General features: G+C 37.4%; 1 protein-coding gene across 1 annotated transcript; it reads right to left on the bottom strand.

Moving 5' to 3' along the window:
* Window positions 1-5,562: 5,562 nt before the first annotated feature.
* LOC147314402 (uncharacterized) lies at window positions 5,563-10,008 on the bottom strand. The gene is made up of 6 exons (XM_086260384.1): window positions 9,918-10,008; window positions 8,714-9,055; window positions 8,466-8,561; window positions 6,033-6,371; window positions 5,825-5,923; window positions 5,563-5,576 (listed from the first exon to the last, which is right to left on the bottom strand). Exons 1-6 carry the CDS (start codon window positions 10,006-10,008, stop codon window positions 5,563-5,565), a joined length of 981 nt encoding a protein of 326 aa, XP_086116510.1.
* Between the last annotated feature and the right edge of the window lie 5,010 nt (window positions 10,009-15,018).

The raw sequence follows: 15,018 nt of genomic DNA, 5'->3' as shown, positions 1-15,018 counted from the left end.
TGAATGTAACATATACAGTGTCAACTATGATTGCTGTATTTTACACACACACACACACACACACACACACACACACACACACACACACACACACACACACACACACACACACACACACACACACACACACTGTTAATAGGAAAATTGTACTTAGTGGTCAGTATAATCTTTTAATGATATAAGTTTGCATATGGTAGAATGCTGCATGTAATTATTTGTGTGTAGAAGTATATAGTTGGTGGCATATTGAAAGAATGTCTCATCCTAGGAGGTCTGTAACATTCTAGCGTGTTCACCCCCACATCCTAGGAGCATGGCAGAGGTCGTACCTTGTCTTATTGTTTTACGGTAGGATTAACGTAGCTATGTCAGTTTTAGTTTAAGTGCTTCTTTACATATAGATGAACTGTTGGATTTTCCAGACCAGCAGGTTAAGGGAAGTCGTTTATGGGGCCACACACACACGCACACACACACACACACACACACACACACACACACACACACACACACACACACACACACACACACACACACACCTCCACATTCCAATTTAAGGAACAAACGCTCACTGAAGTATAAATAAAGACCGGGGCAGTTTCTCAGTGCGAGTCTCTCAGTCTGGAGGCTGCCCTTGCTAGCAAGAAGTTCTGTGTGTTTCTCTTCTCTGAGTCTTTACTGAAGAAGTGTTTTAGAATATATTTCTTAACACACACACACACACACACACACACACACACACACACACACACACACACACACACACACACACACTGTGCAAGAAAGTTGGGTCTCAATATAATATTAAAGAGTTAGAGCTATGCATAAACCACAGTTAGGTGTGAAAGCAACTATATCTCATTCCAGAGGTGAAGAGTACTAGATGTTACTTGTTACACATGTATAGAAAAAAATGACATTAAATGCTGTTCACCTTTACTTTATAATTATACAGGGAAACAGGAAGACATACAGGGAGTGCAGAATTATTAGGCAAATGAGTATTTTGTCCACATCATCCTCTTCATGCATGTTGTCTTACTCCAAGCTGTATAGGCTCCAAAGCCTACTACCAATTAAGCATATTAGGTGATGTGCATCTCTGTAATGAGAAGGGGTGTGGTCTAATGACATCAACACCCTATATCAGGTGTGCATAATTATTAGGCAACGTCCTTTCCTTTGGCAAAATGGGTCAAAAGAAGGACTTGACAGGCTCAGAAAAGTCAAAAATAGTGAGATATCTTGCAGAGGGATGCAGCAGTCTCAAAATTGCAAAGCTTCTGAAGCGTGATCATCGAACAATCAAGCGTTTCATTCAAAATAGTCAACAGGGTCGCAAGAAGCGTGTGGAAAAACCAAGGCGCCAAATAACTGCCCATGAACTGAGAAAAGTCAAGCGTGCAGCTGCCAAGATGCCACTTGCCACCAGTTTGGCCATATTTCAGAGCTGCAACATCACTGGAGTGCCCAAAAGCACAAGGTGTGCAATACTCAGAGACACGGCCAAGGTAAGAAAGGCTGAAAGACGACCACCACTGAACAAGACACACAAGCTGAAACGTCAAGACTGGGCCAAGAAATATCTCAAGACTGATTTTTCTAAGGTTTTATGGACTGATGAAATGAGAGTGAGTCTTGATGGGCCAGATGGATGGGCCCGTGGCTGGATTGGTAAAGGGCAGAGAGCTCCAGTCCGACTCAGACGCCAGCAAGGTGGAGGTGGAGTACTGGTTTGGGCTGGTATCATCAAAGATGAGCTTGTGGGGCCTTTTCGGGTTGAGGATGGAGTCAAGCTCAACTCCCAGTCCTACTGCCAGTTTCTGGAAGACACCTTCTTCAAGCAGTGGTACAGGAAGAAGTCTGCATCCTTCAAGAAAAACATGATTTTCATGCAGGACAATGCTCCATCACACGCGTCCAAGTACTCCACAGCGTGGCTGACAAGAAAGGGTATAAAAGAAGAAAAACTAATGACATGGCCACCTTGTTCACCTGATCTGAACCCCATTGAGAACCTGTGGTCCATCATCAAATGTGAGATTTACAAGGAGGGAAAACAGTACACCTCTCTGAACAGTGTCTGGGAGGCTGTGGTTGCTGCTGCACGCAATGCTGATGGTGAACAGATCAAAACACTGACAGAATCCATGGATGGCAGGCTTTTGAGTGTCCTTGCAAAGAAAGGTGGCTATATTGGTCGCTGATTTGTTTTTGTTTTGTTTTTGAATGTCAGAAATGTATATTTGTGAATGTGGAGATGTTATATTGGTTTCACTGGTAAAAATAAATAATTGAAATGGGTATATATTTGTTTTTTGTTAAGTTGCCTAATAATTATGCACAGTAATAGTCACCTGCACACACAGATATCCCCCTAAAATAGCTAAAACTAAAAACAAACTAAAAACTACTTCCAAAAACATTCAGCTTTGATATTAATGAGTTTTTTGGGTTCATTGAGAACATGGTTGTTGTTCAATAATAAAATTATTCCTCAAAAATACAACTTGCCTAATAATTCTGCACTCCCTGTATGCCTGTGCAAATTTACGCTGATTTGTTTTCTATTTCTTTTATAAACATAACGACGTTTGCTGATGACACCACCATCATAGGACTGATCGACAACAACGATGATTCAACCTACAGAGCGGAGGTTCAGCATCTGAAGCAATAGTGTGACAACAACAGTCAAGACCAAGGAAATGGTAATCGACTTCAGGAGAACAAGGCGATCTGAGCACTCTAGCCTCTACATTAATGGTGAGGAGGTAGAAAGCTTTAAGTTTCTCGGAGTCCACATCTCGGCCAACCTTACCTGGTCCACAAACATTTCCCACTAGGTAGGGAAAGCACAATAAAGGCTGTACTTTCTGAGGAAGTTTTGTCAGGCCCAATTACCCCAGAGACTGCTAGTAAACCTCTACCGCTCCACCATCGAGAGCCTTCTGACCTACTGCTGCACACTCTGGTTCAACCGCTGCACTGTAGAAGACAAGATGAAACTGCAGCAGGTGGTGAGGGCAGCAGAGCGAGCAATTAGCACTTCACTAACCCCCCTCAGAGACATTTGGCAGACTTCAGTGGAAAGCCAGTATCATCATCAAGGACCCCTTGCACCCTGGACACTCACTTTCCCCCCCCTTCTCTCAGGCAAAGGCTTCAGGTCCATCAGGTCAAAGACACCTTTGAGACTTTTTACTCTTCAAAAAACAGCAGTTTGAATCATCCACAGTGCAGGTTATAGGGATCATACAAACTCACTATTTTTGCAGTCTGAAGTATTGAAATTTGCTGATCTAGTGAAATTCCAAACAGCACAAATTCTATTCAAAGCAAAAAAGAAAAAAAAAAAAGAAAAAAAAAAGGAACTGCCAGGTAATATTCAGAGTATGTTTTTTTTTTAAAGAAGTTATAATGTAAGGGGTTTTTGTAATTTCAAAATAGGGAAGGTACGTACTACAAGAAAAAGCTTTTGTGTTTCTGTGCATGGAGTGAAACTGGAACAATTTGAATATGGAATCGAAGCAATGTTGAAACAGTTCAAAGAGAGTTAAAAAGATATGATCTTCTTGAACCTATAAAGAAAGAGAAAATGTTGAAATTAAGTAAATGTCTCTATCTAGAAAATTTCATGATGTGATATTATAGTATATATTATAACAAAAATCTGTTCGGTATTTTTATTACAGATTATATCAGTAAGGAAGCTGACTAAATATTGACTGATAACTTATGGCAAAGAGGTCAGATTATATATGTGTGTACTTCTTCCCACTTCCTTTCGACATGTAACTGAATCAGAAGCAATATTGAAATATATTAATATTATTCTGTATAGTATTTTTTTCTCTCTTGTTTTATTTGCTAAATGTACCTGTATATTGTTTAAATGATCGAAATAAATGAACAAACAAACGAACAGACTCAACAGAAGCTTCTACTCGCAGGCTGTCAAACATGCACCACCTCCACCCTGATTGGAGGATAACTGCACTGCCAACACTCATGGACATTACACTTTATTTATGAACTATAATCTTTAAACTGTATTTATTATAAGCGTACTTATAGTAGCCCCCCCCCCCCACACACACACACTCAATGTGCAATCTCACTGATCATACTGCACCTGCTCCTCACATGGCATTTATGTGTAAGCATGTATGTGGAAATATATGCGTATATATATGTGCGTGTGTATATATATATATACACACACACATATATGATGTATGTGTGTATGTATGTACGTATGCATGTGTATGTATAACTTGCATATATCTTTCTTTACTTAAATTCTAAATATATGTTAGACATGTTAGACAATGCTATGAAGCTCGTGAAAAATATAACCAAAAATATGCAATCAAAAGAATAATGTGCAATATATAGTTAAAAAGGTAATGTTGTTGTTGTTGTAGTAGTATGTTTTTTCCTTTCATTTTTGAGCAAAACTGATTTTTGTGACATGAATGTTTATTAGCATGTATTCACACTTTTTTCTTTGACAAAAGCACTTACTATTTGGAGACACACAGATGAAACACAGGGCAAAAACGAAACTCCACTCGGCAGCGTGCATCTTCATCAGCTTCTCTAACAATGTAAGCTGCTACCTGCAATGCTTTAGTAAACCCTTTAAGCTTCACAGAAGAAAACCACAAAACCAACAGTTTCATGCATTTAACAGAATGCTTTGCTCTATTAAGCTTCACACAACAGCTGCCAAATGTCTAAGTAAGTTCAGGCAGTACTTTTAAAAAAAAAGTTTTTACAACACGTACAGAGAGAAAATAAAAAATAAAATAGCTTTTGATTGGTTCTATCATTGATGTTTGGACTGTGTTTGCCTGCCAAAACCCCATTTTAATCCTTGAATAAAGAAAAACCTGAAGCCAGTCCAAAGTGACAGACTAGAAAGTAGAGTGGGATCTCAAAATGCTGTGTAACAAAAGAGGTGTGTTGTTGTTGTTGTGTATCCTGTTAACCAGCGAGTACAGGTGATATATGGAAATAATTCTGATGCATGTTTTGTTCAACAGCGTGTCCTCATTCACTTTCCTCCTGAGCTCGAGGGTGTCAAAGCTACACTGTAGGCTATATACAAATATGATTAAAGTTTAATAGATGTTGCAACTTCATTGATCATCATCCTGCAAATTTCTTCTTTGATTTATTTGATAGTACAAAACAGTTCAGAGAACATAATAATGATACAACCAGAACGTAAGGCACAATGATGGTACACAGACTGATTCAATTATTTATTTTTGATTTTTCTTCATAAACACAGTTCACCAAGAAACTTTCAAGGACAAAACAACCACAAAAAATTAAATTAAGTTGGATTATTTACAAAACTAAAAAGTAACAGAGCAGAATTAACAATGATTTTTTTATTTTTAGATGTGAATAATTTATTTATTTGTAGAATTTATTCATTATTATTTCTTTGCTAGTTCTTTTTAGGCTTTTTTGCTCCTCTTTTACATTTTTTTAAGTTTTTGTTTGTTTCCCCCCCTCTGCTGAAGAACATGAGTGAAATTCCGTGGCACTTTACTGTTTTGTTCCTGTACACAGTCAAAGAACAGAGTTTATTTTACACTTCCCAAACAAAATCATTATCATTATGTTTCTGCCTGAGTCACACAGATTATTTAAAATACACATAAAAATATTGACAGTCACATCATTATATACAGGAAGCTTACAATGTTGCTTTATAATCAACGTTGTAGGTAACTTTGACCCACTTTGCAATTCAACCACCCAGATTCTTTTACCATGAATGAGAATGTCAGACATGTCAGGTTCTCACCTATGCATTTCTTGCAGGTGTAGCCGCCAACACACAGCAGAAGGAGAGCAACCACACAAGTAACAATAGAAATCAGTGGCTGGAAGCCTTTGCTTGAACCTGCATGATGAATTGTGGTTTAATAAAATGTCTTCAACAGGCCCCGGCTGTTGCTTCATGTTGAATAAAGTTAAAAACAAAAACAAAAAACAAACAGACACCAACTTACTTAGGCCTGTTTCTGGCAATTGCACGTGTAGAAAGTGCCGCCCACAGCGGTAACATCCTAGGTCTGATATTTCAAGCTCATCAATTCTGATGGAGTAGTTCCCGTCTGAATGCTGGTTTGGAAAGACTTTGACTCGGCCATTTCTGGGATCCAGGAACTTAACATGCCCTTCAGATGAAAACTGGACCATCTCTGCCTGCCCTGTGGTTGCGTGGCTCCATGTCACCCAATTGGAGCCAGTTGGTTGAAGATGACACAGTAGGAGCACAGACGAGCCAAGTGAAACGCTCAAACTGAGCTTCTCACAGAAGTCTTCTGTATCCCCACAACATTTTTCATCTTAAAGAGAAAAATGAAATACAGTCAAGTTTTGGTCATTTCATATTAAAATGACCAAAAAGCCATGACTAGATCCTCTTTTTCATCCCCACAGCAGGTATTCACAACTCTTATGTTTTCAAATAAACTTTAAAAGAGTACATTTTTAAAATGTAATTTAATTATTATGACTGAAAAGAATTCAACAGGTGAGCTAAAATAAAATGTTTCAATGATAAAGCTGATTTAGGTCATTTATATGACCTGCCTACATAACAACAAAAAAAAGCCCTGTGATACTATATTAAAAAAAATGCATTTTTTGTTCGTTAATTTTTTTTATTGAGGAAAAATGTTGAAATATGTATACAGTTTAAAATATTTTCTAATAATTTCTGCACACCTCAGAGCTCACACGAATAAAGACAGCCGTTGCACCGAATAAAGAATTTTTAATCACTTATTTACACAAATGACTTTAAGTTTAATTTCAGACTAATTGTAAATGCTGGTCTCGCTACATATTTATTCTTCCTATAAAGTTTAGACAATTTTGAAATTATATCAACTGGGAATACAAGATGAAGGTGAAGATCAGATTAAAAACCAGACAAAGCAGATGCGGTTCTCTTTTTTGCTATTGCTTTGAACTACAATTTGAACGGATTTTGTTTGTCTTCAGGAATTTTGACAACATATATTCAAATTCTAAATATATGTTAGACATGTTAGACAATGCTATGAAGCTCGTGAAACATATAACCAAAAATGTGCAATCAAAAGAATAATGTACAATATATATTTTTTAAAAAGCTGATGTTTTTGTTGTTGCTGGTGTTGTAGTATTTTTTTTCCTTTTCATTTTTTAGCAAAACTGATTTTTGTGACATGAATTTTTATTAGCATGTATTCACACTTTTTAAAGGCTTGAAAAAAGCACTTACTATTTGGAGACACACAGATGAAACACAGGGCAAAAACGAAACTCCACTCGGCAGCGTGCATCTTCATCAGCTTCTCTAACAATGTAAGCTGCTACCTGCAATGCTTTAGTAAACCCTTTAAGCTTCACAGAAGAAAACCACAAAACCAACAGTTTCATGCATTTAACAGAATGCTTTGCTCTATTAAGCTTCACACAACAGCTGCCAAATGTCTAAGTAAGTTCAGGCAGTACTTTAAAAAAAAAAGTTTTTACAACACGTACAGAGAGAAAATAAAAAATAAAATAGCTTTTGATTGGTTCTATCATTGATGTTTGGACTGTGTTTGCCTGCCAAAACCCCATTTTAATCCTTGAATAAAGAAAAACCTGAAGCCAGTCCAAAGTGACAGACTAGAAAGTAGAGTGGGATCTCAAAATGCTGTGTAACAAAAGAGGTGTGTTGTTGTTGTTGTTGTTGTGTATCCCATTAACTAGTGAGTACAGGTGATATATGGAAATTTCTTCTTTGATTTATTTGATAGTACAAAACAGTTCAGAGAACATAATAATGATACAACCAGAACGTAAGGCACAATGATGGTACACAGACTGATTCAATTATTTCTTTTTGATTTTTCTTCATAAACACAGTTCACCAAGAAACTTTCAAGGACAAAACAACCACAAAAAATTAAGTTGGATTATATACAAAACTAAAAGTAACAAGGCAGAATTAACAATGATTTTTTTTTTTAGATGTGAATAATTTATTTATTTGTAGAATTTATTCATTATTATTTCTTTGCTAGTTCTTTTTAGGCTTTTTTGCTCCTCTTTTACATTTTTTTAAAGTTTTTGTTTGTTTGTTTCCCCTCTGCTGAAGATGAACATGACGAAGAGGAAAATTCTGTGGTCCATTACCTTTTAGTTCCTGTAGTGTACACAAACAAAGAACAGATTTTATTTTACACTTCCCAAGAAAAATCATTATCATTATGTTTCTGCCTGACACACAGATTATTTAAAATACACATAAAAATATTGACAGTCACATCATTATATCCAGGAAGCTTACAATATTGCTTTATAATCAATGTTGTAAGGTAACTTTGACCCACTTAGCAATTCAACCACCCAGATTCTTTTACCATCTCTACTGAATGAGAATGTCAGACATGTCAGGTTCTCACCTATGCATTTCTTGCAGGTGTAGCCGCCAACACACAGCAGAAGGAGAGCAACCACACTAACACAGATGTAAATCATCTGCATGTCCCTCCTTGTACCTGCACGTGATTCCAAAACATATTAATAATAGGAAACATTAGCTTATTCATTTGTCTTTTTGTGTATGTTGAGCCTGAGGTTTGTGACCATAAAAAGGAAGAAACTGCAGGGTGCTGCTCAACTTAACTTAAACAAATAAAAATCCACTTACCTACTTCAACCATCACCACTTGAAAACAGTGGTGATGGATGTTATCCTGTATACAGGAGTAACATCCAAGGTCTGTTAACTCAAGATCATCAATTCTGATGGAGTAGTTTCCCTCCAAGCCCTGAAATGGAAAGGTTTTAACTCTGCCATTTCTGGGGTCCTGGTACTTAACATGTCCTAAAGGTGACAGGTTGACCACCTCCCCTTTGGGAATGTGGCTCCATGTCACCCAGTTGGAACTGGCTGGCCGAGCAGTGCACGGTAGGAACACAGATGAGCCAAGTGAAATGCTCAGTCTGCTCATGCTGCAAAATTCTCCTAAATCTTCACATGATTCTTCATCTGAAAGGGAAAATTAAATATGAGAATAAGTTCAGGTTACCCGTTTCATATTCAAATGAATAAAGAGCAAGCAGAAGAACCTATTTCTCCTCCTTACAGTAGATCTCCAGACTTTATTTCTTCAAGTAAGCATTAAAGGATGTGAATCTATTAAATATAAATCTTATTTCTCTGTATTGCTCAATATTAAAAAATAATCTTGAAAGATAGTACGGATATATAGTTAAAAATGCAGAGAAAATATTTGTATTATTATTAGTTTGGTATGAGCAGTGATAAAAGTTTCTCCTGTATTTTCTTCAAGCTTCGTGACTAATCTGTAAGATTTCGGAGTTCGCTTTCTAAATGCTTCTTCATACTTCAGAGTGCAAACTTCCTCCTACAATAAACAAGATCACACAACATTGGACAAAAAAGTTTCTATTTATTTTGTCTGTTCACATTCTATTCACGTTTAGACATGTTTGAAAGCAAAACTGCGGAAGACGCAAGATAAACAGGTTGCAAAAATCCTGGAAATTCATCCGCTTCGAATGTTATCAGTGACAACATCTGAAGCGGGTGGAAAATTCTCACTGAGTTTATGTTATGTGCTTTATTTCAATGAAAGCTATGGTCTGAGAGTTCTGCTCTGAGTTTTTTTTAATCAAATGGTAGAGAATTTAATGCGTTATGAAATGTCTCATGAATGTTAGTTGATAGTTTAACGATGTAAATACATTAAGAGTAACTTTCATCAACAGATTTCTGAATTTAGTCAATCAAAAGAACTTTAAAAAGCGTGTTTTGATCATAAACGTTTACTGATTAGACCTTTTTTTTTTTTTTTTTTTTTTTTTACACTTTTCACAGAAGCACTTACCATTTGAAGACACACAGACGACCCACAGGGCGAAAAGAAAGATCCACCTTCCAGCGTGCATCTTCATCTGCGTCTCGTTATATAAAATCATCCCGCTGGTGATGGTACGTCTTTAGATAACAAAGCTACGAAGTTTGGGTTTGGACCGCCTCCTTACTTCAGATTTCTTCTTAAGGCCCTTTCACGTGGGACGCGGCATGCGCAGCGCTGAGCCCCGAAACCCATTCTTTTTTAATGCTTGCGCCGCGCAATAGCGACCCAAGTGACCAATAGAAACGAAGCTTTGAACCGCGCTAAGTTCAACCACACAACGAACAAAAACATTCTGTGCGTACCCGAGGCTTAGAGTGGCATGGGAAACAGATGGGGTGGCAAAATCAGAGGCATTTCTTTACAAATCCAGGTGTTAAGTGTTATGTGATATGTATGGTTAAAATACAACTAGAAAGTGCATTTTCTGAAGAAACTGCAGTGTGAATGCTTGAATCTGAATGTATGCACTGAAATGAATTAATTGCTGAATTTTGAGTTAAAAATTTTGAATGAGATAAAAAATAAAAAAAACAACAACCTGAATTTAACCTGAAAACAACAGTGCTGAACTGCTAAAAGCTGAAGGTTACACAGAAGAAGAAGTTGGAAAAAAGCTGAAAATGTTTTAATTGTAAATTAGAAAAACCTAAGAAATGAGAAAAGAACATTTAGAGTCAGAAAACATCTGAAAGAATATTAAAAGGTCATATTCTTTGAATCACTGAATGACTAAAATGTGATCCCTCCACTTGGACCCACACAGTTTAAAAAGTTTAAATCTCTGAGCTTTGAAAGACAAGATGTTGGAAAAAGAACAACGATGGCGACGTTTTGAGGGTAAAATGATGGCTTTAACACTGTGGACACAGCAGCAGTTGAAAGAGAAGTGTTTAAGATGAATCTTGGCAGAGTGAGAGAGAGAGCTCGTTAAGCAGGCAGGTGTGAGCCTGGTTGCTATAGTGACTGCACCCAAGGGCTCCATACACACGTACACAGACATGCACCTCACTTTTGCTGCTTAAAATGAACAGAAAAGTCAGGCCGAAACAAATCGCTCCCAAATGAAAAGTAAAAGTCGTATTGACGAAATTCTTTCACCGTGAGCGACAGCAATGTCTAGTCTACCTAATTCTCAGTTTTCATGTCTGTGGAGTTTATTATATGGACGTGGTGACAGTGGAAAGACACCATGCTCTTCTGATTTTCAAACGAACCTTCTGAGCCATTTTAACATTAGAGTCTATGGAAGAGTTGGAAGGAGGAGGCTGTGCATTGGTGACATTTATGAGAGAACCGTAACACCTAGGACAATAGTAAACACATTGGATGAAAGAGGACAGCCATGGCTACGTTTTGAGGGTAAAATCATACCTGTAGAGCAAACGCTGCGGACACAGCAGCAGTTTTAAAAAAGATTTTAAGATTAATTTTTTTGCTCCTCTCACTCTAGCAGTTGAGCTGCCTCACTCTAGCCCCAACATTCCGTCCCATACACACCCATTATAAACTCTGAAACGGCTGAAAAAACATCATGAAACTTAAACTGGAACTGAAGAAAAAGTATAATAGATATTGAAAAGATAAATACAAGTTGAATAGTTGAATGTCTTGTCTTCGTTTTAAAGTTTGAATGGTGGCTCTATGTCAATGTATGTGGAAGTAGTAAGAGTTTAAAAATGAGTAAGTTGAATGAGAATTTGAAGGGTCTCCCCATTGAAATACATGGGAAATTTTTGTTGAATAAAGTTGAATAAAATTAAAAATATAAATGTGAAAAATGAGAAAATTAGAAGCAGTCATGTCCAAAATAATAGGAATCTAACGATGTTTGAATGGTTTTTCTAAGTTGAACGGTTTTGAAGGAGTAGGCTTTGAAAAAACGTACGGAAAAATAAAATATAATAATAACTAGAAAGTGCATTTTCTGAAGAAACTGCAGTGTGAATGCTTGAATCTGAATGTATGCACTGAAATGAATTAATTACTGAATTTAAGTTAAAAATCTTGAATGAGATAAAAAAAAAACCGAATTTAACCTGAAAACAAAAGTGCTGAACTGCTAAAAGCTGAAGGTTACACAGAAGAAGAAGTTGGAAAAAAGCTGAAAATGTTTTAAATGTAAATTAGAAAAACCTAAGAAATGAGAAAAGAACATTTAGAGTCAGAAAACATCTGAAAGAATATTAAAAGGTCATATTCTTTGAATCACTGAATGACTCAAATGTGATCCCTCCACTTTGATCCACACAGTTTAAAAAGTTTAAATGCCTGAGCTTTGAAAGATACGGTGTTGGAAAGAGAACAATAATGGCGACAATTTGAGGGTAAAATGATGGCTGTAACACTGTGGACACAGCAGCAGTTGAAAGAGAAGTGCTTAAGATGAATCTTGGTACAGTGGCAGGCAGAGCTCGTTAAGCAGGCAGGTGTGAGCCTGGTTGCTATAGTGACCGCACCCAATGGCTCCATACACACGCACACAGACATGCACCTCACTTTTGCTGCTTAAAATGAACAGAAAAGTCAGGCCGAAACAAATCGCTCCCAAATGAAAAGTAAAAGTCGTATTGACAAAATTCTTTCACTGTGAGCGACAGCAATGTCTAGTCTACCTAATTCTCAGTTTTCATGCCTGTGGAGCTTATTATATGGACGTGGTGACAGTGGAAAGACACCATGCTCTTCTGATTTTCAAACGAACCTTCTGAGCCATTTTAACATTAGAGTCTATGGAAGAGTTGGAGGGAGGAGGCTGTGCATTGGTGACATTTATGAAAGAACCATAACACCTAGGACAATAGTAAACACATTGGATGAAAGAGGACAGCCATGGCTACGTTTTGAGGGTAAAATCATACCTGTAGAGCAAACGCTGCGGACACAGCAGCAGTTTTAAAAAAGATTTTAAGATTAATTTTTTTGCTCCTCTCACTCTAGCAGTTGAGCTGCCTCACTCTAGCCCCAACATTCCGTCCCATACACACCCATTATAAACTCTGAAACGGGTGAAAAAACATCATGAAACTTAAACTGGAACTGAAGAAAAAGTATAATAGATATTGAAACGATAAATACAAGTTGAATAGTTGAATGTCTTGTCTTCGTTTTAAAGTTTGAATGGTGGCTCTATGTGAACGTATGTTGAACTAGTAAGAGTTTAAAAATGAGTAAGTTGAATGAGAATTTGAAGGGTCTCCCCATTGAAATACATGGGAAATTTTTGTTGAATAAAGTTGAATAAAATTAAAAATATAAATGTTAAAAATGAGAAAAATACAAGCAATCATGTCCAAAAGAATAGGAATCTAATGGTGTTTGAATGGTTTTTCTAAGTTGAACGGTTTTGAAGGAGTAGGCTTTCAAAAAACGTACGGAAAAATAAAATATAACTAGAAAAAATTGCATTTCCTGCGAAAATGCTGTGTGGATGCCTTACGCTGAAGATTTCTGCTGAAAAAAGCAGAAAAAGTTGAAAAAACAAAAAACATTGCCCTGAGCGAGATTCGAACCTGGCCTTTCTGATCTATAGGCGGCGTCTCACCTTACTGGACCAAACTGATTCTTACAAAGAAGAGGTGGAGAGACTGACAATTCTGGTGAAATTAGCAGAAGCTGCTTAGTATTGTGCTAATAAGAGGTGAAAAGGCTAAACATTTAGCAGAAAAGAGGTGAATCAGAAGAAGTTCTGCTGAAAAGAGGTAAAGAAGCAAAAAGATGAGTTGAAAAGAGGTGTAGAAGTGCTTGCTGAAGATGGCTGTATGTGTAATGACACACTGGAGAGTGTCAAGAAAGCAGAGCGCATGCAAGCAGGGAACATGTGTAGCAACTGTCACAGGTAGGATTCGAAACTCTGCCCCCGGGTCTCACGGCAGCTGCCCTACCCTCTGAGCCAAATGAGTTCTGGTCTCAAGCAAATATATGATGAGAGAGAAAATGTGCACTGTGGAGCAGAAGCTCAAATTAGCAGAAAAGAGGTGAAGAGGAAGAACTTTGTTGTGAAATGAGGTAAAGAAACTGAAATTTGTGCTTAAAACAAGTGAAAAAGCTGAACTCTGAAATCCTGCTAAAACAGTAGTAGAGGCTGATATTTTTCAGCTACTCACTGAGCCAAACTGGTTCTCACGTAACTGAAAAAAGGTGGAAAAGCTTAAAATTCTAATGAAAACAGCAGAAGAGGCTAAGTGCACTGTGGAGCAGGAGCTCTAATTAGCAGAAAAGAGGTGAAGAGGAATAATTTCTGCTGAAAAGAGGTAAAGAAGCAAAAAGCCGAGTTGAAAAGAAGTGTAGAAGCAGAAGTGCTTGCTGAAGATGGCTGTATGTGTAATGACACACTGGAGAGTGTCAAGAAAGCAGAGCGCATGCAAGCAGTGAACATGTGTAGCAGCTGTCACAGGTAGGATTCGAACCTCTGCCACCGGGTCTCACGACAGATGCCCTACCCTCTGAGCCAAATGAGTTCTGGTCACAAGCAAAGATATGATGAGAGGGAAAATGTGCACTGTGGAGCAGCAGCTCAAATTAGCAGAAAAGAGGTGAAGAGGAAGAACTTTGTTGTGAAATGAGGTAAAGAAACTGAAATTTGTGCTTAAAACAAGTGAAAAAGCTGAACTCTGAAATCCTGCTAAAACAGCAGAAGAGGCTGATATTTTTCAGCTACTCATTGAGCCAAACTGGTTCTCACGTAACTGAAAAAAGGTGGAAAAGCTTAAAATTCTAATGAAAACAGCAGAAGAGGCTGAGTGCACTGTGGAACAGAAGCTCAAATTAGCAGAAAAGAGGTGAAAACAGCAGAAGAGGGTGAGATTTGTGCTGATAAGAGGTGAAACTGCGGAACCAATCAGAGGTACTGCTTCTGTCTGCTTCATCAGGCTGTGTACTTGTATGTATTTCTGCCATAGACTGTTAACCAGAATCTGAGGTCCATATTAGAAAAGCTGCTAAAATCATTAAACTTTGCAGAATTGTAATAAATTATCAATATGAATTACCGGTCTGTGATAGTGTATAAATTTGTAGTTAAAAAAAAAACATGTGGGCCAAGGTGGAATCGAACCCACGACCTCTGGTC

The sequence above is a fragment of the Aulonocara sp. 'chitande type north' Nkhata Bay genome, linkage group LG14 (assembly GCF_057382095.1).
Source record: "Aulonocara sp. 'chitande type north' Nkhata Bay isolate Kocher_YH1m ecotype deep benthic linkage group LG14, A_spYH_male_GT1.1, whole genome shotgun sequence".
NCBI lineage: Eukaryota > Metazoa > Chordata > Actinopteri > Cichliformes > Cichlidae > Aulonocara > Aulonocara sp. 'chitande type north' Nkhata Bay.
This window is presented reverse-complemented; position numbering and strand designations above follow the sequence as displayed.

Coding starts and splice junctions, on each gene's coding strand:
- LOC147314402 (XM_086260384.1), bottom strand. CDS start 10,008: ATGATTTTATATAACGAGACGCAGATGAAGATGCACGCTGGAAGGTGG. Junction 6,372..8,465: donor CACCTGCAAGAAATGCATAG/GTGAGAACCTGA, acceptor TTTCTCTTTAAG/ATGAAAAATGTTGTGGGGAT. Junction 5,924..6,032: donor ATTGCCAGAAACAGGCCTAA/GTAAGTTGGTGT, acceptor TTCATCATGCAG/GTTCAAGCAAAGGCTTCCAG.